Raw genomic sequence first — 25,532 nt, forward strand, 5'->3', positions numbered from 1 at the left:
AAGCTGGGGACTATTAAGTCCATCATTCTTTTTGTTTCTGGTCAGAGGCAACATTATCATTTGTGCTGAGACTGGCCAAGGGATTGGAGGAAGGGTCCACAGAGGAGGCAGTGGGTCCAGGCGAGTCAGCAGGGCCAGGCAAGCTGCTGCCTGAAGAATTCTACATCAAAACCATCTCACTAGAAAATGAGCTATTTAAATGAGTGTTACAGGCTTCCTGTAGCAAACTCTTGAATAACTCATTACTTATTTCCCATTTACAAAATGCTCAACAATGATCAGAGTAATGTTTAATTTTAACACCAGTGGAAGCCATTCTGAGGACATGATTTAAAATTACACTAGAAGAAATTTAGGGAAGTAGCTGACAACATTTTCTGAAATTCAGAGTAATTAGTTCCATCAGAACAAACCTAATTCTTTCTGACTTGCTGAAAGTACTACAAGTGAAGCATGCTGGCGTCATTATTCCTGCTCGGAGGAATCATGGGTCTCAGTGCTGAGACGGGAGGAGGGGGCAAAGGTTGAGGCAGGAGCACCGGATAGCAGAAAGAGGGCAAAGGAAACGAGGCCAAGGGCACGTGGTATGAGTGACGGGCCAGAAAGCTATGGAGGCCAGCGTGGACGAGGGTTGGGGACCAGGTCTTTGGTGATATCTTGAGGAATTCAAGTAACATATGTTTGAGGATGTGTGTACTTTCAAGCTCCAAAGAGGTCATGGTAATCAAACTAAAACTACAAGTTCGGCTGTCATTGAAAAAAGTTGCCGTTGACTTCAACTCCCAGCCACCCCATGCACGCCAGAGTAGAACTGCGCTCCACAGGGTTCTGAATGGCTAATTTTCCAGAAATAGATCATCAAACCTTTCTTCTGAGGCACATGTAGATGGACTCTAACTGCCAACCTTTCAGTTAGTGGCCAAGTATGAGTTTGCATCACCCAGGGACTCCTCAGCTGTCATACTTACAAGTCATTACTATGATCAAATCAAAACGAGAGACTTGTTTCAGCCGGTATTTGCTGTGCACTGTGCTCTGACCAGCCCTCTCTCAGTGCTTGGCCACACAACCCTGGGAGGTAGGTACTATTACCCTCAGTGAATCCACAAGCCCTGGTTCAGATGGGTTAAGTGACTTGCCTTACCACACTTTGCCAATAGAGGGCAGTGCAGTTTCCATTGCCTGGTGGCCTGAAGGAAATGCCTGAGGAAGTTACCTCCCAAACCTGTACAATCCGTTAGTGCTAGGCAGTCCTGTCAGAAAGTATTTTACCTTCTGCCTCGGCCCTCACTCTGGGTGTTGGTCACCAGGCTGCTCTCCAGCAGTAGACTTTACGACACTGCAGAGTGAAACACCCACAGGAGGAAGAAACCCTTCTCTTGCTAATGAAGCTTCCTTGTTAAACTTAAATCCTGTCTAGTAACATGCCGGCAGTTTTCTGCCTTACCAAAAAAAAAATGGAAACCCTGGTGGCGTAATGGTTAAGTGCTACGGCTGATAACCAAAGGGTCAGCAGTTCGAACCCACCAGGTGCTCCTTGGAAACTCTATGGGGCAGCTCTACTCTGTCTATAGAGTTGCTATGAGTCGGAATCGACTCAACGGCACGGGTTCTGGGTTACCAAAAATGTCCTCCAGGATGTCAGTGGACCCCATCTCACTACACTTGCATAGGGTGGGGTGATTGCCTTTCTCTGTATCTTCAGTCCAGCCCAGGGCTGATCAAACACACAAAGGAACCGGCTGCATCTCCATGGCACACCAGCATCCCATCCCAGGACTTTTGGGTCTCACAAATACTCCAACGGCCTGGTCTGGGCCCGCTCAGTGTAATCTGAGGTGGTGGGAAACGGATCCCTTCTAGGTCTTGGCAAGGTTTGTGTGAACAGCAGACATGTGTTCTAAGCGGCATGACACCACCTAGTTGAGGTCAAACAACTGTCAGGAATGTGGGGACAGAAGGGAGCAGTGACAGTGGTCTGAGGACAGACACAGTCCTGCTCCTGCAGCTTGGCTGGGTCACAGCCCATGTGCACCCAGGCCTGGGAGCACTGCCTAAGGCACCTCAGAGTACAGAAGTCTGGGTCTCTGCTCATCTCCCAGGGGTGCCGGCTGGACCGCCACCCACGACTCATCTTTCCCCCCGGGCAGACTCAAATAACCATTCGAGGGGACCAAGAGAGACATTTGAGACTCATTTTCCACCTTGAACAAGCCTACACTAGCCTCCACAGCATAAAAATGAACTCAAAAAATGCTTTTGGGAGCACAGGGGTGGGAGTCTGTTTTGTTCCTTATATGCTTAGCACCTAGGAGGGCACCTGGTGCTCACACATGGTGAATCACCTAACTTCAAAAACCCATTGCCGTCAAGTCAATTCCGACTCATAGCGACCCTATAAGACAGAGTAGAACTGCCCCATAAGGTTTCCCAAGGAGCGGCTGGTAGATTCAAGCTACTCACCTTTTGGTTAGCAGCCCTGGCTCTTAACCACTGTGCCACCAGGGCTCCTCAGCTTGGGACAAAACTCAGAATTATAGGGAAGGAGCTTTCTGAAAAGTGCACAGACCACACATTTACGTCAATACAAAGGTTCTGGTACCCCTCCCTGCACCCCTGGAGAGGCTAAATATACAAACGGGCCAAGGCCAGACTACTTTTGAAAAACAGAATCTGACCCACAACCTGCAGCAACCAGTCCAGGAAGTTAAACCATCATCTGCAGCTGCCAGTCTAGGAAGCCAGATGACAGCCATTTGACAATGGGCCCAAAATGGCCAGGACCAAGAGCTCCTTAATTTTCACCCGTTTCTAACTTGGGACCAACAACCAATCACAGATAAAGTCCTACTTCTAGTTAGCCCACCTCCATCTTCCCCATGCAAACAGAGTCTAATCCAGGCATACCTTTTTTTTCTACCACAAATCTTTTCCACTCATCTGCCTGTCTGAATCTGCCAAACACAAGTGAAGGTAGCTAACTCCTTTGCTACTCCAAGTTCTGAATACACAGCCTGTCCATTCATATTTGGTTGCTGTTTGTCTACTTCCGCACCATCAACATCATGTCTCACACTGCCAGGGTATCTGAGCAGTGTGGGTGCAAGCGTAGCTGTGCAATCAGGAAACAAACCCCACCTGGAGCGTTTCAAACATACCAGACGTTGGTCCCATGAGGTAAAGACTTGAGAAGTGGAGTGTGGGGCAACCCAGGAGCCAGAGGCTCACCGGGAACCAACCACCCTAGCTAGGCTGGAGGGACAAAGAGAGGCAGCTAGGGCTAGAGTCCCCTAGGTCTCCCCACAAAGAGGGAGCTGTACAAGAGACATCACCAAGACCAAGAGTGGACCACCTGGATTCCCCCTGCATCCCACTCTCATTTCCTGGGCAGGACCTCCCAATGGCTAAACCCAAATGGAAGCAAAAGAATATGGAAACTGGAGTGCAGCCTGCATTGTCTGTGGAGGCCAGGGGTGGATCAGAGACCAGCGAGGCGGGGGCCTATACTGGACCCAGAATTGTATTATCTAACCCACAGCGATTTCGATCAAGCCCAGTCCAGTACTAGCAGTATGGAGAATGGATGGGATAACTACCATAGTGTAACAGTGATGCAGAAGTTTCCACAAATTTAGCTGACTGTAATTTGGAAACTATATATACATAGTTATGTATGCATTTATTTTTTAAACTCCTGATATCTGCTCCTTTGGTTTTCCATAGTGTCTCATTATAAGTGGTATTGAGATTCTTAAAAATGTATATATTGTCAGGAAATACATTTTCTGACAATATTAGTAGATTTCTTATTTTCTGACATTAAATCTGACAAGAATTTAAGGTCTAAAAAGTTTCCCTAGGACTATTTCAACTATTCAGAGGGATGTTCTTGAAGAAAACCTAGATCATGCTAACGCAGTTGAAAATACTCTAATGAAGCTTAACTGTAGTCAAACCACGATTCCTTGCCTCCGAAATGCAATCAAATTCTTATACATAAAATGTGCTCAAAGTCATACAAAAGGAAATTCTGGACACTTATTTTATTAGCACAGCAGCTGGTCTTCAGAGAATCAGGTGGGCGAGGACATCAGGCTTTCGTGAGGCATTTCTTTATGAAATAGCCCACTAGCCTCTGTGGCCGCTGCTGGTACTCCATGAGCACCTCATGTGGGCTGTTGATCTGGTCTCCATCCAGTCGGTTGAGGAGGGTGACACACACCACGGCCGCTGCACCAGGAGAGAGGACCACATCGGGTCAAAGACATGTGGACTTCTAACTTAGCTCACTGAGAGGGTAATCAAGTAACAGCTAACATTGTGGAGCAGCACCCACTTTTCCCCTCAGGAAAGCAGGCAGACAGTTCAGACACTGACAAAGTTCTAACATCAGACAATGATATACAAGGCAGTGTTGGAAGATACAGAGTAAGGAAAGGCACTGGGTCCCAGGCATTTGGAAGTCTCTTTCCTCTCTTCCACCATGCTGCCCTATTATTCTTATTCTCCCCTTGCAGTGGTTAAGCACTCAGCTGCTAACTGAAAGATCAGTGGTTCGAACCCACCACCTAGTCACTCCACAGGAGAAAGATGTGGCAGTCTGCTTCTGTAAAGATTATAGCCTTGGAAATCCCATAGGGCAGTTCTACTCTGTCCTACTGGATCACTATGAAGTCAGAATCAACCCGATGACAACAGATAGCAACAATAGTAAAGGTTCTTAAGAAAAGGTTAAGCCATGGGGTATGTTGGTCAAATGGAGTTATGTCCTGAGTTTACGGTGAAGGGTAGATCTACTTGTTCCAACTGATTCTGGAAGGCCCATGGAGAGAGGGAGATCCGGAGCCTCCCTTGAGACAGGAAGAAGCCTGTCTAGCATTTAGTCAAACTGAGGAATATTAAGTCCACCATTATTTTAGTTTCCCGTCAGAGGCAGCATTATTACTGGTGCTGAGATTGGCCAAGGGATTGGAGGAAGGGGCCACAGAGGAGGCAATGCGCCCAGGCGAGTCAGCAGGGTGAGGCAAGCTGCCGCCTGAAGAATTCTACTTCAGAACCATCTCATTAGAAAATGAGCTATTTAAATGAGAATGCTACAGGCCTCCAAATGAAATTAACCAAGCATATTCCAGGACCAACTCAAGGCTGCCCTTCCCAACTTAAGAAAGGCAAATTTGGGCCAAGGTTTATATGGAAGGCAGAGTTGAACTTTGAAGGAGGAATAGGAACTTGGGGGAACAACAAACGACAATTCAGAAATCCAAAGAAATCTGAAAGCCAAGCTCATTGGAGGGTTGGTGGCAATCTCTCTTTGTAGGAAAGCCTAATCTGAGCTGAGGTGGATTTTTCTGCAATCTTTCCTTATTCCACTCAGTGGTGTGGACAGTCATTGCAGAGATGCTGAGAATCCTGCATTTTATCGTTTCACAATAACCACAGGATGTTTGAGCACGGGGGTGTTGTAACCCTACCTCCTTCAGAAACGTGATATTATAGACTGAATTGTGTCCTCAAAAATATGTGTTGGAATCCTAATTCTATATTTGTGGAATAGGTTTCTCTGTTATTTAATGAGGTCCTATCAGTATAGGGTGTGTCTTAAACCTACTCACTTTTGCCATATAAAAAGAGCAAATTAGGCACAAAGAAGAAAGCACAAATGGAGGTAACAATACATGCCACACAGAGATAGCCAAGAAATCAAGGAATGCTGGGTGTACACAAACTGAAAGACATTGCCCCCTAGAAATGACAGAAAGAGAGCCTCTCCCTAGAGCTGATGCCCTGAATTTGGACTTCTAGTCTCCTAAGACACATGACCTGAGGGGTTGTAGGGCAGAAGTCAGAAAATGGGTGTGGGAGGCCCAGAAGGGAGGCCTTGGCAATCACACTGGTGAAGAACAACACCCAGACTGGAGTCAGCACAGTGGAGACAAAGAGAAGAGGATGGAGGTCTGAAGCCAATAAAATGCCTGCCTACCTTGGAGGCCACAAGCACCACACATGGCTGCAAAGACTGAGGATTCCATCTCAATGTTCCGGATGCCGGCAGCATAGGCTGCCCTCAAGTACTCCTGCTTGTCCTTTTCTGTGTAGGTGCAGACAGCACCGTCCAGGCGGCCTTGCCCTGCAGTGCACATAAAGACACGGAACTTGTGATCTGGGCACCTTGAGCACACACATGACAGGAGTGCCTACCTCATGCCACACTCTGGGCAGAGGCAGACGAGGTCCATCCAGTCCCTGTCAACTTGTGAGCAAACTTAAGACCAACCATCACGACTGAAGGCAGGAGCACAATATGGAAACACCAAAGCAGGAAGGCCAACCCATGATTGGGAGGATTGGTGAAGGCGCCCTGGATGAGCAGTGCCTCCTTAAACACTCCTCCAACCATCTCACCTTCATAGAAATCCAAGGTGCACATGGTGTTCCCCACAACTGTAGGGAACTCGTCCAGCTCTTTGGAACACCGCATCAACTCCTGTGCTAGCTGGTCATCGAGCTGTGTGCTCCGAACAACCCGCTTCCCCAGGACAATCTGCTCAAACTCGGGCTTGAAGCAGGCATCCACTGCTTGTTGGGTGATGACCACAGAGCCGGGCTCCAGACCTGAAGCAAGAGGCAGGCATTGTGGCCATCAGGGTGTACCTGAGGCCACAGCGGGATCAGGGGAGATCTACAAACTAAAATACCAGACACATTTAGCATGGCTCTAAAAGGAAATATTTAATGACCCATTTTCCCCATTGAAGTATTTTTTCTTATTTATAAATATAAGTAAGACATAATCATTGTCGGAAATATGGAAGGGAAAAGCACAAAGAAGAAAATAAAAACATCCAGGAACCTCACTTTGCTTTATTAAATGTTTTTGTGTCTTTCCAGTCATCATTTTTAATTGTTGCTGGTACTCCACCATACAAGTCACCATCATTTGTTTACTTGATCTCTTTTTTGTGTTATTTGTATAATTATTATTATTTAAGATTTCAAGCAAATATAAAAGTAGACAAGAATAGTATAGTGAACCCTACCCCCAAATTCAGCGTCAACCATTTCCCACTCCTGCCCAGCCTGGTTTTCCTCTGATTTATGTAATATTGGGTTCCAGTTTGCATCTGTTTTCTGGGCATACCTTTCTGAAGTATGTTTGTGAGACATTATTCTGCTCCTTATTCTTTTTCTTATAATAACTTTATACGAGATTTGACCATGATCCTTTCCTGATACTTATTTAGTATGAAATCAATTTCCTAAACATGCAGGAACAAGGAGTAGGTCAGGACAGCTTTTCTAGAGCTCCCTTGTGTCAGTTGTTTTCATGAAACACTAAAAAATGTGGCCAAGTGCTCAGTTCTTCTGGCTCTGTTCTGCTTCCCCATATATGTTTATCTGGACCTTCTCTTCCTTTTCATGCTCTGGTCCTTGTTCTGCTCAAAGGAGATTCTACTCTCAGCAGTTACTCCCAAGTTTCAGGTTTGCCTTGGAAGAGAGTGTCAGCTGATTGCTTTCAGAAATTCATAGGGTCAAGAAGGTTCAAGCTGTCCCTGGGTAGTACAAACAGTTAATGCTCTGGGCTGCTAACCAAAAGGTTGGAGGTTGGAATCCACCCAGATGCACCTCAGAAAAAAGGCCTGGTGGTCTACTTTCCAAAAATCAGCCACTGAAAACCATACTGACCACAGTTCTACTCTGACACACATGTCGTCACCATGAGTTGGAGTCAATTTGACGACAACTGGTTTTTTGAATTTTAGCAGATTCAAATCCCTTCAAAACATGGTGTAGCCCGTGTAGCCACCCTCAAACTGAGATGCACAAAAGTTCCTCCCCGCTTCAGCTGCTGTTCTCAAACTGTTGCCTCTATAGCCTGCTAGGAGGCCCTGTTGGCTACTGTGGGATTCTTCTGTTCTCAGGCCTCACAGACGCCCAGAGCTGCCCTGTGCTTCCTCCTATGTAAACCATGTAGCTATTTGGCCTCACCACTCATATGTTGGGATTTGTGGGGATACAATGTCATGTTCTGTCAGCAATGTTGTCCAGGGGTTTGGAGATTTGCTATTTAGTTGTTCTGTCCATTTATATTGGACAATTTAGGAAGATTCAAATCAACACTACCACCTCCAGAATTCATTCTGCTCGATTTTTAAAAATGATTTATTTTACTTTTGTTGTTGTTGAGACTATACACAGCAGAACACACACCAATTCAACAATTTCTACATGTACAGTTCTGTGTCACTGATTACATTCTTTAAGTTGTGCACTCATTCTCCCCCTCCTTTTGTGAGTTGTTCCTCCTCCGTTAACATAAACTCACTGCCCCCTAAGCTTCCTATCTAACCTTTAGAGTTGCTGTTGTCAATTTGATACAACATAGATAAGATCTGAAAAGAGCACAATGTTCAAGGTAGGTATTCTTAACTAGTTAAGCTAAACTATTATTTGGTTTTAAAAAGACCTCAGGGGATATTTTTGGTTTTAGGATTAAAGATTACTTTAGGGCAATAGCTTTGGGGATTCATCTAGCCTCCATGACTCTGGAAAATTTGGATTCCACAAGATTTTGAAATTTTGTTCTGTATCTTCCCTCCTTTGATCAGGACTCTTACATAGAATCTTTGATCAACATGATCAGTAATGGTAGCTAGGCGCCATCCAGTTCTGGTCTCCTGGCCAAGGGAGCCATTTTTCATGGAGGCAATTAGCCACACATTCCATTTTCTCCTCCTATTACTGACTCTCCTTCCTCCTCTCTTGCTTCAGGTGAATACAGGCAAATTGTTGTCCTTAGATGGCCTCTTGGCAAGCTTTTAAGACCCCAGGCACCACACAACAAAAATCCCTCCAAAATAAGAACTCAAGAATCATTTGCTAGAGTTGTTGGCAGAAGCTGGTATGATGTGCACAGTTGTGAGTGCCTGGTCAGAAACTACATATGAGTGACTGAGAGAGCTCCTAGTCACTGCTGTTGTGGTGCAGTGAGTTGTTATTACGTGGCCTTTCTAGCCATGGTCTTGTAACTCCCAAAACATGATTGGGTAGGACCATGCAAATAAGGTGCATGGAACCCTAGTAGGGGATTGATCAGTTTTACCATCCCAGTAGGCTTAAAAGGAGCCAGCCCCAGAGGTTGGAAGGAGACCTCACTATCATCCAGAAGAAGAGCCAGGACTGGAGTGTATCCTTTGGACCCAGGGTCCCTGCATTGAGAAGCCCCTAGACCCAAGAGACAGAAAGAGCTGTCGAACTGAAGACAGCACAAGACAGCAGTGGTGTCAGGCTAGGCTTACTGACCTATGGAACAAGAGAGCTGAGCCTTCGGGCAGGAAGCTTCCTGGAAGAGTGGGGTGCATCCAGGCACTTATCAGCACAACTAAAGAGCTTTGTAACACTTGCCTGAACAGAGCAGAGACCAGGCCAACAACAAGGTCCAAAGGCTGAGAGCTAGGTAAGCTGTCCTGATTGAAGAACTGTATCCTGAGTTGTTCCTGCTACTTCCAAGTTGATGCTGATCCTGAATTGTAAACTGTTACTTCCCTAAAAAACAACATAATCATTGAGTATGGCCTGTGAGATCTGTGTGGCCATCACAATGAATTATGGAACCCAGAAGAGAAGTAGAGTGTCACGGGAAGGATGGCTGGTGTCAGAATTAGTAAAAAGGTTGGAGAGTGGAGGTATGTCTGACTTCTACCCCATAAGAATCAGCTTTGGACTGATGATGATGGTGATTCTCTCTCCTCCTCCCTCGTGAAGTTAGATGAGGAACTCTGACACCACTGCCTATTTTACAGCTATGTTTGCATGAGGAATGATTTCTCTAAACATTGAAAAATATCATATAAACATAGATTTTATATGCCAATCTTTCTATATGATGAAAAGAAAAAAATGAGATAATGTGGGGTCTAAAGCAACAGCAAGACCTCTTTTTTCCCCTTCTGTAGTCAGAAATTCTAAATTGTAGAATTGTCATGAATCTAGAAGAGATCATGCCTAGACAGTCAAGAACAGGCCAGGCCAACAACAGCAAGGCTAAAACTGCTCTGTAGATAACACAGACTCCTTCCACTAGGCTCTGAGCTCCCTGGAGAGGCCAGAATTGCTAGAACCCACTTCCTAGCAGAAAGACTGGCATAAAGTTGATACCTAAAAGAGTAGAACAACTTATTTAAAACAAACTTGACTGACAGAATTTTGCTTACAATTAACACAATTCTTAACGTTTTAATTTCTACCTGCATCCTACTTTTTCTTTGCCATCTTTGTGGCTTTAAAAACATGAAATCAAAAACGAAACATGCGCAAGACTGGGGACATTTTGGCCAATTTATTTAAGGTCACTTATTTTAATTTTGTATTCCACATCTCCCCCACCCCACCACCTCACCCTTTTATTTTCCAGTAGGTTTCTCTTAAAATACTTCAAATCCTTGAAGGAATAGGGTGGAGGGAACATGAGCAAAGGAAAGGAGAAAAGTAGAGGAGAAAGGGGGGTTAAAAAAGAATAAAGACTCAAATAAACAAGAAATCAAAGTGTGTAACCCAGGGAGAGTTCCAGTTAGGCTGGCGGCTCAGACAGATGTACCATAATACCCCCAAGAACAAAGACTTGAAAAGCTAAGTAAAACTGACACAAATAATGATCTCAGATCCCAGAACATCAAATGCAGAGTTGAAGAAACAGACTGAGCACTGACTGGAAAGAGAGATGGAAGGAGACCAGAGGAAACACAGAGATACATGGATTGGTCTTGCCCTGCCAGCCCTCACAGTGCAGCATAGCTATCTTGGGACAGCATCAAGCAACAATTCAGAGGGAGGAACCCAGGAAAGCAACCTCAAGGAGAACACAGCAGAGATTCTGTGTAAACATCCCTGGAAAGAAATGACTAGGTGAACAGGATGCATCCTAGAACAGGGCACCACTGAGAGGGTGCAGCATGGGAGTGATGGAGTTTCTAAGCCAGAAAAGCACAGGAAAGTGCTCTTAGAGCAAAGTAAGGCAAAATGGAACGGGAGCCTAAGGATAAGAGACGGAATAGACAGAGAGTACACATTTGTGGAGGAGTAAAGGGGCAGTACAGAAAGGTGGGTGTGAGCTCCAATACCTCTTCCAAGTTCAAGAAGGTGGGGAGCTAGGAATTAGTGCAGGGACTGCTTGTCAGTGGAGGCACCTGGCCATTAGATGAGGCGACATCCAGCAAAAAGTCAACATGCAGAGTAACAACTAGAATCCCCCCTCCCAGAACGAACCCTGTGCAAACTGTCACCCCCTTCTGTTCCTGCAGACTTCCTCTCACTCCCCTCCACTCAGTGAGGCATAGGCCATCTGTGCTAAAGTGCACAGCACTCACTCTGCCCCACCTCCTCTTCCTGAGGCACAGGCCACAGGTGCAAACTGGGGCAGGCTCTACTTCACCCCTCCCCCCATCTCAGAGGGGCAGGCTTCTGCCCCCTCCCTCTCCTGCCCACAGACTCCTCCTGGCTGAGCTGGATTCGGCACCTTGCCCTACCAGCTCCTCCCTGGTCAATCAGGTCTTTGCTTTCCTCTAGTCCCTCCTGGCCAAGAGGAACTCCACTGCCTGCCCTGCAAAACCCCTACAAGTTGAGCAGGACTTCACACCCCATCTGGCCCATTCTTTCTCCCTGCAACCCATCCTGTACTTCAGGGGTCGCCTTAACTGCTCATGCTAATGCAGAAAGAATGCATTATTCCTCAAGAGCTGTGAAAGGATCCAGACCACCCAAAATCTGGTGCCTCACACTGGGGAGAGAACTTGTCCACGCATCACCACACAATCCTCTAAGAGAAGTCATACATCAGTCAGAAGAGAGCATACCTCGCCAACAGGCAGAACCAAACCCATACATAGACCAACCAACCAGCAGCATCATAGTCATATACAGAGCAATACTACAAAACCACATGAATTAAAACACTACAAAGGAAAGCAGACAATGTAAAGAGAAAGGGAAGAAGCTAAGCTCCAAATACATCAAAGATAAGCAAAACAATACAAAAGAGACAAGTAAACATACAATCAATAAAGAAATATATAAACAAATAAAATATAACCTTAATGCCTCAAAGACAGCAGTCAATTATAAATCACAGAAAAAAAATATACAATGGCTCAAGCAAATGAACAAAAGAAAGGATGGAAAACCTTTCTGAGGAAAAACTGATAATAGAACTACTTGACAAAGAATTCAAAAGATTAATATTTAGGCTCCTCAGAGAGATTAAGGAAACACAGGAAAAAGAAAAAAACTGGAAGAATTCTTGAAAACAATGCAAGAACAAAATGACAAACTCAATAGAGAAATAGAAACCGTACAAAAACAACCAGAAATTCAGAAGTTTAATAATATCAGGAATATACAGCTCAATGGAAGGGGAGAGAAGTAGAATTAAATCAATGGAAGAAAGAACCCGTGAAATAAAGGACAAATCCTTTGATACTAATTTGTTTGAGGAATAAGTAGAAAAAATATTGAAGAAAAATGAAGACAGCCTAAGGATTATGTTGGGCATCATCAAGAGGAAAATATATGCATGAGGAGCCCAAGAGAGGGGAGAGAGAAAAGAGTACAGAATTTTTGAAGACACAATGACAGAAAGCTTCCCAAATATCATGAAAGATAAGATTTTCATCCAAGAAGCTCAATAAAGCCCATGCAGGATAGACACAAAAAGAATTTCACCAAGACATATCATAATGAAACTTCCCAGAACCAAAGACAAAGAATTCTGAAAGCAAGGGGATGACATATACAAAGGCCTGAAAGAACTGCCAAAACTCGCCACTGTCAAGTAGATTCCAACTCATAGAGACCCTATAGGACAGAGTAGAACTCCCCCACAGGGTTTCCAAGGAGCTGCTGGGTGATTTGAACTGTTGATATTTTGATTAGCAGTTGAGCTCTCAACCACTGTGCCACCAGGGCTCCAAGAATCACATATCCAGCAAAATTGTCTTTCACAAATGAAGGTGAAATTTGGACATTCCCAGATAAGCAGATATTAAGGGAATTTGTAACCACCGGACTAGCCCTACAAGAAATATAAAAGAGAATTCTTCGGATAGAAAACTAACTACATTAGACAACAACCTGAGATAAAGACAGCATCACTCAGATACCAAGCCAGGTAAAAACTTCACAAAAGTAAAATAAAGATACAAAACTGATTAAAGAAAACAAGAGATATAAAGATGTAAACAATGACAGCTTCAAAACAAAAGGGGGAATGAACGATTTAGTTATAGAACTTCCTTATGGCGAAGTCAAGGTGATCTTAAGATACAACAGACTGTTTTAAGTATAGGATATTAAATGTAAAACTTGAGGCTAATCACAAATAAAAGTAATAAATCTACTCACCAAAACAAGAAGAAAATCAAAAAGACTCAGAAAACACAAAAGCAACAATAACGAATGAAATGAAAAGGAAATCCATATACAAAAAGAATTCAACACAGAAATAAAGAACGAAGAAACCATTAATGCTACAAAAAGTGTTAACAAAATGGCACAGTAAATACATAACTATCGATAATCACACTGAATATAAATGCCTTAAATGCACCAGTCAAGAGGCAGAAAGTGGCAGAATGGATAAAAATCATGATCCATCAATATGTTGTCTACAAGAGACACACCTTAGGTACAAAGACAAAAACAGTATAAAAAACAAAGGATGGAAAAAAATATACCAAGCAAAAAGTAACCAAAGGAGAGTGAGAGTGGCAATATTAATATTTCACAATATAGACTTTAAGTCAAAATTCATTATAAGACACAAAGAAAAACATTACATAATGATTAAAGGATCAATTCACCAAGAAGACATAACAATAATAAATATCTATGTACCCAAAGACAGGGCTCCAAGATTTATAAAACAAACATTCAAGCAGCCAACCATCACATCAGCCAATAGAGAGATGCAAATCAAAACTACAATGAGATACCATCTCACCCCTCCAAAAATGTCACTGATCAGAAAACAACAAATGCTGATGAGGTTGTGAGGAGATTGCAAGTTTTACCAACTGCTGCTGGAACTATAAAATGGTACAACTACTTACTATGGAAACTATTATGATGCTTTCTGAAAAAGCCAGAAATTGAAATACCTTATGATCCTACAATTCCACTCCTAGGTATATACCCTAGACATCTAACAGCAGTAATACGAATAGACAAATGCACAACTATGTTCATTGTAGCATTATTCACAATAGGAAAAAGATGGAATCAACCTAAATGTCCCTCAACAGCTGAATAGATAAACACAATGTGGTATATATACAATGGAATACGAAGCAGCTATAAAGAATAACGCTAAGTTCACAAAACATATCATGGATGAATCTCGAAGACATTACCCTGAGTGAAAAAAGTGCAAAAGGACAAATGGTGTATGATTTCACTTTTATCAAAAGACAAAAACAGTTCTTTGGTAGTTACCAAAGATGGGAAGGGAGGGAGGGGGAGTCGCTCTCTAGACAGTAGAAGCTTGTTATTTTTGATGATGGGAGAAGCAATATCGAATGTGGGTGAAGTGTGCAGAACTTGACCAAAGTCAATGATGAGACTAATAAATGCTATAACATATACAATTCTGCAACAACAGCAGTAACAACCAAAAAGTAAGTGAGTGGTTACATCAGTAGATTTGTATGCATATATGTGTATAGGAAAGCATATGTATATATATACCTGCGCATGTATAGGTGTATCTGTAGGCACATGTCTATACATATTTGTATGGCTGCACATATATTTATATATATAATAAAGCACGTAGGGGGCACAGTCACAGATACTTCACAGATATAACCAAATACCTCACAGGACTGATTCACTGAATTTGAAGGCTTAGTACCACAGTCTCGTAAGACGACTCGGTCAATTGGCACAATCGAGTCCATAAAGTTTATGTTCTACATTCTAGTCTAGTAAGTAGTCCCTGGGGTCTTCCTAAAAGCTTGTGAGCAGCCACGTAAGATACAACTGTTGGTTTCTACTTGTCAGGCGCAAAAGAGAAAGAAGAAAAGGACTAAAAGAAGAAAACTAGTCTACGGGACGAACCACAACCTCAGCTATCCTGAGGCCAGAAGATCTAGAGGGTACCACTAAGGGCTGTTCTGACCAGAGACACAACAAATGGTCCCAGATAGAATGGGGGGAAATTATAGAACAAAACCCAAATTCTTAGAAGAGGCCAGGCTTACTGGACCAGTTGAGACTAGAAGAACCCCCGAGACTATTGCCCTGAGATACTCTTTAAACTTTGAACTGAAACCACTCCCGGAAGTCACCTTTCAGCTAAATAACAAAATGGCTCATAAAAAATATCACCTGTGCTCCTTTAAAAAAAAAAAAACTATGAGACCAACAGTCAACGTTTACCCTAAAGCAAAGGTTAGAAGGGTGGGTGGGAGGGGAGCTAGCTTCATGGGAACGGAAACAATGAGAACGTTGACACAATGTGGAAAATATAACCAATGTCACTGAACAACATATATAGAAATTGTTAAATGGGAACCTAATTTACCGTTTAAACTTTCACCAAAAACACAATAACATTAAAAAAAAAAGTGTATAACCCAAAATGGGAGTTTCCAGAGGTTCAAGGCCTAGCACCTTTCTATTCCCAGTCCTGGGGCCCAGGGTGGGAAAAGGGTTGGACAACAAAAAAAAAAAACAAAAACCAGCTTCTTTTCGTGCTTCCTGTCAGTAAGCTTTCTGAAACAAAGCCAAGGCAGAAACACTGTGCTAAATTCCACAGCACATTGGAGTTGCTGAAGGGAGGGTCCCCTCCTGCTGGGAGCCGTCCTTCTCCATTCTGGGCTCTGCCAGGGGAAGAGAATGCTCTGCAGACCTTACCTATGCCGCCAGAAGTGCCGATACGGATGATGGTGACGTTGCAGCACCCGGCGTGGTACAGCAGCTTGATGAGCTCATGTAGCATGATCGCAATGGAAGGGATGCCCATGCCATGCTAAAACGAAGGAGACAGGAAGTGTTGTTACACTTAGATCTTGCCTTTGTGCGTGTCCTCATTGGCTTTTCATGTGGTGTACACCGGTTGCAGTCGAGACAATTCCAACTACGATTCCAACTCATGGCAACCCCATGTGTGTCAAGAGTAGAACTATGCTCCATTGGATTTTCAATGGCTAGTTTTGGGGAAGTAAATTGCCAGTCCTTTCTTCCAGGGTGCCTCTGGGTGGACTCCAACCTCCAACCATTCAGTTAGCAGCTGAGCCCCACCCAGGAATGCCTTAGGTGGTGTATTTCAGTCTAATTATGCCCATCACCCTAGAAATGGAAGATGGACTTTGAAATGTAAATTTAAAAACTTATTAACACTTTAGGAGACTGAAAAGTTTACACAGAGCTGTTATATATTATCCCCTAGATCCACACAGCCTGTGAGATGGTAAGCAGCCAAGAAGATTAAAGTACAGCAAGGAAGCAATTTTACAATGTAACAAACTCCTTCTGGTGTTTAAAAGTTGCGGTCAGTGGAATTCCTCTCATAGAGACCGTGCAAGACAGAGTAGAACTGCCCCATAGGGTTTCCAAGGCTGACTTTACAGAAGAAGCCCTGGTGGTATCATGGTTGGAGAGCTGGACTGCTAACTGAAGGGTTAGTGGTTTGAAACCACCAGCAGCTCTGTGAGAGAAAGATGTAGCCGTCTGCTTCCACAGAGATTTACAGCCTTGGACATCCTATGGGGTTGCTAAGGGTCTGAATCAACTCAACGGCAGTGGGTGGGTAAGTTTTACAAAACCCAACTGCCACCATCTTTCTCCCACGGAGAGGCCGATGGGTTCAAACTGCCTACCTTCCAGATAACAGCTGAGCACTTAACCACTGCACCACCAGGGCTCCTTCTGGTGTTGAAAGCCCTGCACAAATGCCCACCCCATGCCCTCATGTTCCCCCCATCTGCTACAACTTTTCTCCCCATACTCTGTTCTGCAGCCAAACTAAGTCACCTGCTGGTCCCTCAGCTCATCTAGTGCCTTCCTGGTGCTGAACTGCTGTGCCAGCCCCTCCCGAGTCTCCCCAGCCCACCCTCCTCCCACCCTTCTCTAAAGGCCTTCTCAGCCCCACACCGTCCACCAAGTCCCTCCCTGGATCCTTGTCTCCACCTTCCAGGTGCTATTTATGGCACTTCTCTTGTGTATGTAAGTAGAGTTGTGCGGGTTGGAGAATGTGTTTGCCACCATGTCTCGCACTTTGGAAATGCTTACATGGATTATCTGTCACCAAATGTCCTGGCTCACTAATGTATTCCAGATAGCTGATATTGACTGATAGAAGCTTCTGAAGAAGAGAGAGACAGGGATACACATCTCAATAGGTGGGAAATCTTTCTTCACTTTGTGTAGCACATCACTGATACGTTTATGGTGGAAATCAAAATTAGAGAGTAAGATTTCTTTGCTAAAATACTAGAGACTGCTGTCCTCACTCGTTGCTAAATCAAAACTGTATGAAATAATTCGCTGTGAGGGGCAGAAGGAATTGGAAGGCCTGACGCCTGGGGGAGGCTCTTCTGCAGGGTCCAAGTAGGGTCCCTAAGCCCTGTGCAGGCCCTTTCCCTGCATCCACAGCCCTCACACTGTGTAGACCATTGTGTGTATTTGCTATGTTTGTCTCTCCTGGAGACTGAGCCCCAAAGGCAAAGAGCCTGTGTCTCATTTATCTTTGCATTCCAGCAGCTAGCTCACCTTTCCCCCAACCTGATACAATGAACAGGTGTGATGGGATGGATGGCTCTTCCCTACTGGAGAGAGAAAAAGAGGGAGAGAGAGTGAGTGAGTGAGTGTGTGTGTGTGTGTGAGTGTGTGTGTGTGTGTGTGCACATAGGAGCTTACAGAGCCCGAATCTTGGGCCCAGCCATGAGGAGAAGGGTACTCACACTGACACACAGCACTGGTCCTACTTTATACATGGCGTAGCGGTCAGTTCCAGCACAGATGTTGGGGTGATCCACACCTGGTCGTTCAAGGCCAAGCTCCTGAGCCACATAGCTGGAGAAGGCTTTCATGCGTCTGGGGCTTCCACCAACACACACAAACTGCCAGACAGAGACTTCATCAGCACAGGTGCAGCCCACCTAGGAAATTGCTAGAAGTGCAAGCTCCCCAGCCCCACTCCAGGGGTCTAGCCAACTGTGTAAGAGACCCATCTGGTGATTCTAATGCACACTCAGGCTTGAGAATTTTGCCTGTTGGACTCACTGCTCAGTACAGGGGCTTGGGCAGTGCAAGGCATTCAACCGGAAGGCCAGGCTCTCGTTTTCTCTTTGAGAAAATAAATCGAGGTTCCATGCATGCACAGCCACCCTCCATCACTAAGAAAAAGAGCCTGGATTTTGAATGAAGTGGTGTGGGCTCCACCCCAGTCCTACCCCGCCACTAGCCATCCAACCAGGGCCTGACAGCCCATCTGCAAAATGGAGGTAATAACTGCCACTTCTCAACCTTTGTGTTTCAGAGTCAAATAATAGTAATTGCGGGCTAAAATGAATGGGCTGAAATCAGAATTAAAGAATTAAGAGCACATGCATGGAGATTTGCCCACACTTTGAAACCAGTACAATCAAAGGCGACAAAGGCTAATGGGACATGCCTCTATTGTTACGTTATGATCCCGCGTAACACCAATGGATTCTAGTGTCCCTGATTCGTTCTGATTTTTAACACTAAATGTTAGCCCATCTTTGCTCACTGGGATTAGACTTAAAAGAAAAAATGGGGGGGGGGGGGCAGTAAAATATCTGTAACATTTGCCAAACAATTTTTAAGTGTACAATTCAGTGACATTCATGTACATTCACCGTATTATACAACCATCACCAATATCCAGTTCCAAAACATCACCCCAAACAGAAGCTGAGTGGTCATGAAGTAATAACCCCCAGGGATTAGAGAGATGGAGAGTTGTGTGTTAGGATAAATCAGAGCTGGGGAATTTAAGACCTTACAGGAAATACAGACTTGAAGCTAGATTCAGAAAATTAAGGCATTAAAGACAATTAACAGAGTGTATCAGTACACATAATAAATTACAAGCAACAGGCACAATGCAATTACTCTTACATCCCTAGCTCCCCTAGAATACACTTCACCTCTCTCTCCTCTATCCTATCAAGTGAAGCACTAGGAAATTTATTTTATATTGTTTCAGTTATACGTTAAATTTGTAATAGATTTAATTCACAATCAATATGGCAGTACTTAAAATAGTTTTCTTTTGCTCACGAGTTCTTCAAAAGCAGCAATTTTCAAAAAGTTGATAAACGTATAACTTTTCATTAACTTGTAACCTGTCATCTCTCAACTGAAGGTTGAAATGAGGTCTACTTGTATCACAAAACAGGGGGTTGATCTTAAGACAAATTCCTAGCATTAAAAGCCTTGCTTTTTACCTTCACTTCTCCAAACATAGCTGGGAAATCATGGGTACCGGTGCTGAGACTGAAATGGTATAAAACATCTTCTTTCATTGTTGCTATGTTTGGATTTAAAAGTCGAATGGAGCAGTCACTGTTGCAAAACAAAAAAAAAGCAGAAGTTTATAGAAAGCTGGTGTGTCCAATGGCCGACGTTAACCATTCCAGAAATGTCCTCCATCGGCGAGACACATGAGGTACAAAAGTAGGGCCAGAGGCACTGCTAGACCCTGGGGACAAGATAATTCTACTTGGCCAGTGTGCCTCCTTCACTAGTCTTGTCTCCATTCTTACCCCTTCTCCTTTGTCTTAGCCCCTTCTTGACTCCCTGGGCACCTATTCTGCGGGCATTCGGGAAGAACTTGGAACAGTGCACAAAAGTACAAAGATCGAAATGTTAAATCGCCCAGTCACTACTCAAATCAAGTTCATTCAAGACACAAACTTGACTTTACTGTTTTAAAAGTAATGTATTTATCATCAAGAATATGAACAGAAATAGGAAGAAAACAAAAATCACCTCTAATTCTGTCACCCAGAGACAAGCACTGTCAGTGTTTGAAATACTCACCCAGGCTTGTCCTATCCCCACATACATGAACATATCCCCATGTCACTAACATGGCAGCATGATATTCTGTTACTGTAGGATGTAGTATAATTTGTTTAACAACTTCCTTATGTATGACATTTATCGTTTTATCATTATCAGCAATATATACATTAATGATTGAATAAAAACCTGTGTCTACATTCGTAATGACTGCCCTGAGGGAAACGCCTATAGTAGGAATAATTGAACCAAACAGTATTAACATTTTTAAGGCTATTAAGGCCAAATTGATTTCTGCCTGATGTTTTACTTAAAAAGAGGATGATCGTTTTAATCTTTGACAATGATAGGCAAAGGGAAAATTTTTATAAGCAAATAAAACAAAATCAGGCAATAAAATGTACAGTAAAATTTCATCAGGGGATATTGGCCGTTCAGTGGTAGAATCTATTTCCTCATCTCTCACCTTGCATGCAGGAGACCCTGGTTCGATTTCCGGCCAACGCACTTCACATGCACAGCCGCCACCTGTCTGTCAGGGGAGGCTTGCGTGTTGCTATGATGCTTGTAATGATGGCTAAGGTTTTCTCTCAACTTGGCAAGGTCATGATGGTCAATGGTTTGACAGATATTATGTAATCATCCTCCATTATGTGATCTGATGTGAGCAGTCGTTCAGTTGAAAGAGGAGTTTCCTTGGAGGTGTGGCCTGCACCCAATACATATGTGCAGTGTGGTGGGTCACTTTTATATGGCCTTTTTCTCCACGGTCTTGTAGCTCCCACCCAAATGACTGGGTGGGACTATGCAAATAGGCTAATTGTGGCCCATCAAGGGGATTGGTCAATTTTGCCATTCTGCTAGGCTTAAAAAGAGCCATCCAGAGGCAGGAAAGAGAGGATCTCACCACCACCAAGGAAGAAGAGCTAGAAGCAGAGCACATCCTTTAGACCTGGCATCCCTGGGTTGAGAAGCTTCTGGAACCAGGAGACTTGGTGGGGGGTGGGGAGAGAGAGAGCCGTAACACTGAAGATAGTGAGAAATCGTGGCAGAGAAATAGCAGCAGAAGAGACTTGCAGGAGAGGCCTGCAAGAGACGGCACAGTGGGCTTCCTGGCCCATGGAGAGAGAAAGCTGAGTGCTTTCAGGCAGGAAGCTGGCTGGGGAAGTAGGGAGACTCCAGGCACTTGGCAGAGATAGGCTTGCCTCCTCATGGAGCTACAGCTGAGTGCCTTCAGGCCGAGGCTAACTGGTGGAGTAGGGTGCCTCTCTGAGCACTTACAAGTGGAGCTAAAGGAGCTTTGTAATACTTGTCTTAGCAGCGCAGAGGCCAAGGGCCAGAGAGGCTGTCTGCCGGCACAGCTGAGAAGAGGCTGTCCTGAATTGTATCCTAGGTGTTCCTGAACCTGAGTTGTAACCTGATACTATTGTTCATCAAAAAGGCAGGCAAAGGCCCTCTTTCCTATAAAGAGGAGACATCGAGGGGAAGCACAGGACAAAGCCCCACAGTAGGGGAAGATACAAAACACTAAATCCAGCCCAGCCTCAAAATCTGCCTCTCCAACAGCATTACATCTAAAACCATGTAAACAACATTTTTTCTTCCAATGAGAACAGCAATCTGTAGCATAATTTATGCCCCTTGAAAGATTCCTGTGCCCTCTTAAAAGCTTTGGTTCCTCTGGACAAAGACATTTCCTTGAGCTGGCCAGTCATTCATTGTCAGAGTGACCCTTGCCCTCTTCTTGCCTGAGGAAGACACCTGAGTGCCAACAATACACTCTCCTCAGGACAAGTTGCAGGGATATGACCCTTCCTGGACTCTACTCTGGCTTGTCACCACTCTTCTCTACCCCATTAGACTTTTCCTCCCACACCTTGTTCCTGGATGGCTTCAGTTTTTCCTATAGGATCATAAAGAGCCCTAGGCCTTCTGCCACTCCTCTTCATCTTTAGCTTAATATCACCAGCTTATGGTATTCAGCAAGCAGGTACAGAAAACACGTATGAAGCTGGATTACCAAGTGACCTATAAAGGAGGGCGGTCTAGGTGGAATCCTGCAGAGACTGACATCATCATTATGACAATAACACTGAGATCCCATCAGGTGAGATTGCTGTTCACCTGTGGTCTGATTCAGCACTCTCCTCCAGCCCTACCTTTATCAAAACTGACATTTCTAGCTGCCTCCCAACACAAGTGCAAAACTCAGTCTAGACCTTTACTGCCAAATATGGTAGCCACTAGCCACATGCAGCTACTTAGCACTTGAAGTGTGGCTAGTCTGAATTGACGTGCGATATGAGTGTAAAATCCACCACTTGTCTGTCAGTTTGCCATACTGTGGTGGCTTGTGTGTTGCCGTAATGCTGGAAGCCATGCCATCAGTATTTCAAATACCAGCAGGGTCACCCATGGTAGACAGGTTTCAGCAGAGCATCCAGACTAAGACAGACTAGGAAGAGGGACCTGGTGATCTACTGACCAGTGAAACCCTTATGAATAGCAATGGAACATTATCTGATATAGTGCCAGAAAATGAGTTCCTCAGGTTGGAAGGCACTCAAAATACAAAGAAAGAAGAGCTGCACCCTCAAAGTAGAGTCGATCTTAATGACGTGGATGGACCAAAGCTTTCAGAACCTTCATTTGCTGATGTGGCATGACTCAAAACAGCTACAAATATTCATTAATAACCAAAATGTGGAATGTAGGAAGTGTGAATCTAGGAAAATTGGAAGTCATCAGAAATGAAATCAAGTGCATAAAGGTTGATATCCTAGGCATTAACAAGCTGAAATAGACTGGTGTTGGCCATTTTGAATCAGACAATCATACAGTCTACTACACCAGCAATGACAAATTGAAGAGGAACAGCATCACATTCATTGTCAAAAAGAACATTGCAAGACCTATCCTGAAAGAAAAATGCTGTCAGTGATAGGATAATATCCATGTGTCTACAAGGAAGACCAGTTAATATGACTATTTTTCAAATTATGTACCAATAACTAATGCCAAAGATGAAGAAATTGAAGATTTTTACCAACTTCTGCAGTCTGAAATTGATCAACCATGCAATCAAGATGCAATGATAATTACTGGTGATTGGAATGCACAAGTTAGAAATGAAGAAGGACCAGTAGTTGGAAAATATGGCCTTGGTGATAGAAATGATGCCAGAGATCTCATGATAGAATTTTCCAAGACCAAAGACTTATTCATTGGAAATGCCTTTTTTCAACAACGTACACAGTGACTATACACATGGACCTTGCTAGGTGAAATACACAGGAATCAAATTGACTACATCTGTGGAAGGAGATGATGGAGAAGCTCAATATCATCAGTCAGAAAAAGGTCAGGGACTGACTGCTGAACAGACCATCAATTGCTCATATGCTCATCAGATGCCCAGGCAGTGTCAGTCCTCCAACTTTGTTCATCTTTTCAGTACTGTGTTGTATAGTCTAGGTCTTTTGCCTTTCCAAATAAGCTTGAAAATCAGTTTGCCAATATCTTTAAAATAGCTTGCTGAGGTTTACTGGGATTGCATTCAATCTATAGATCAAGTTGAAAAGACATCTTAACAATAGTGAGTTTTCTAATCGATGAACACAGACTATGTCTCCATTTACATGGATCTTCATTGATCTCTTTCAGCAATGTTTCGCAGTTTTATGAATCTGAAGCTGAGTACAGATCTTGGTGTCACTACCACTGGGTTACAGCTAAAAGCCTGGGAGAAAATGTGAGGGCCTATGGAGGGGCCGTGCCATGAAGAAAAATACTAAAAACAAAGCTAGAAGTCACCAACTAAGAAATGGACAAGAACACTCTTTGTGACACATCACCAATGGTTTTTAAAGAGTGTGGGTTTGTCTAACAATTAGCCTAGGTCACTGGCCATGAAACTTTTAGAAAATAAAATCTACATATCTAGGTCTCTAGCCATCCTTTCCACGATTTTCAAATTCTTGATAGTGAATACTGTTATGCACCAAGTGGACATTAAGACTGTTAAAATACTCCACCTCCATTTCTTCACCATTCACACTCCTTACCCCAATCATGACCATTGGAATATGCGGTTCCCCGTCAACATTTTCTGCCTCTCATGTTTGTTGAGAAGCTGCTTTCCCAATGACAATGCCTGCTTCCACAAGGTAGGGGCCTTTATAACAATTTGAAAATGAAAAAAAACAGGCAAGTGCTTCAAGTTGTTGTCTTTATAGGGTATTGTATGAAGTATGGGCATTTTTGGTGGGAAAAACAGAAATTACGAAAAAATTTTTGAAATTTTTATTTTGGGGCACACATGTCCTAGTGGACTTGAGTGACTCTGGGGGTATAATTTGTGGGACAAGCCTATGTGCCTAGGGACTCTAAGGGTATGCTTGTGGGAGTGGGCAAGAAAAACAACAAGCCATACTACCTACCAAAAATTCTGGCACACTCAGTGATTCAACATGCTTCCATTAATGAAAACACATGGTATCGACAAAAAATTCAAAGCAGAAAATAGTTGGGTCTCAAAAGGGTTACATATCCCACCAACTATACTGAAACTCTTCTCTCCAATGTCACCAATAACTAAACGTTTCATTTCTCAGTCCTCATTCTCCTGCATCAGTCTATAACATTCAGCACTTCTAATTAGTTTTAACTTTTCTTGAAACTCTGTGTTCTCCTGGCAACGCTGTCCCAGGTCACTCCTCTGCCCACCAGCCAGCTGGTCCTCCTTACCTCCTCTTGTCTCTATTGAGGAGTCAGTTATGACCACAGCCCTCTGCTTTCTCCATCAGAAAGCTCATCCATTCTCCATGTCTCTCTAGATGATTCTCATGATACCTTGTCTATATTTTAATATAATAATTAGTCATGTAGCTAAAAAACAAAGCAAATCCACTGCCGTCGAGCCGATTCTGGCTTATAGCAACCCTATAGGACAGAATAGAACTGCCCCATAGAGTTTCCAAGGAGCACCTGGTGGACTTGAACTGCAGACCTATTAGTTAGCAGCCAAAGCACTTAACCACTACACCACCAGGGCTTCCAACTAATAGAGCTGTAATTAACTCCAGTATCAAAATCTCCCAGAGCCAATGACCGGGTCTTTCTCTCTGAATTCCCACAACGCACGGCTGACATACAGAGTTAATGTCACTTCCCTGTTTTTGTCTGGCATTTAGCATCAACAGCACAGAAGTCCAGGCTCCAGAAACCGATGGCTCTCTCTCCTCACTTTTTCTATATCCAATTGCTTTGTCCTTTCTAATGTTCCTCCAGTTTCCCCTCTATTCCCGTAAAACGGGGTCCAAATTAACTCACACTTAAATATTGTAAAAAGACTGATATAGAAAAGATATGTTAAAAAAAGATTAAAGAGGGAGGGAGAAAGGGATGGAGGTGGGAAAAGAGAGAGAAGGCAGATTGGCTATTATGTGGGCAAGTTTTGGGAGACTACCAGAGACCCCTGGGATTATGAGTCT

The 25,532-nt window shown here is 43.7% G+C and overlaps 1 protein-coding gene across 1 annotated transcript in view; it reads right to left on the reverse strand.

Moving 5' to 3' along the window:
* Positions 1–4,008: 4,008 nt before the first annotated feature.
* The window catches only part of UPP1 (uridine phosphorylase 1), a 38,029-nt gene continuing 16,505 nt past the window's right edge, over positions 4,009–25,532 (reverse strand). Inside the window, exons 4-9 of the mRNA XM_049893949.1 lie at positions 19,464–19,581; positions 17,952–18,110; positions 15,904–16,018; positions 6,403–6,612; positions 5,981–6,127; positions 4,009–4,230 (exon numbers count right to left, since the gene is read on the reverse strand). Coding sequence (XP_049749906.1) covers positions 4,091–4,230; positions 5,981–6,127; positions 6,403–6,612; positions 15,904–16,018; positions 17,952–18,110; positions 19,464–19,581 — 889 coding nt within the window. The 3' untranslated portion in view covers positions 4,009–4,090. The remainder of the gene's footprint in view (positions 4,231–5,980; positions 6,128–6,402; positions 6,613–15,903; positions 16,019–17,951; positions 18,111–19,463; positions 19,582–25,532) is intronic.

The sequence above is a fragment of the Elephas maximus genome, chromosome 8 (genome assembly GCF_024166365.1).
Source record: "Elephas maximus indicus isolate mEleMax1 chromosome 8, mEleMax1 primary haplotype, whole genome shotgun sequence".
Lineage (NCBI taxonomy): Eukaryota > Metazoa > Chordata > Mammalia > Proboscidea > Elephantidae > Elephas > Elephas maximus.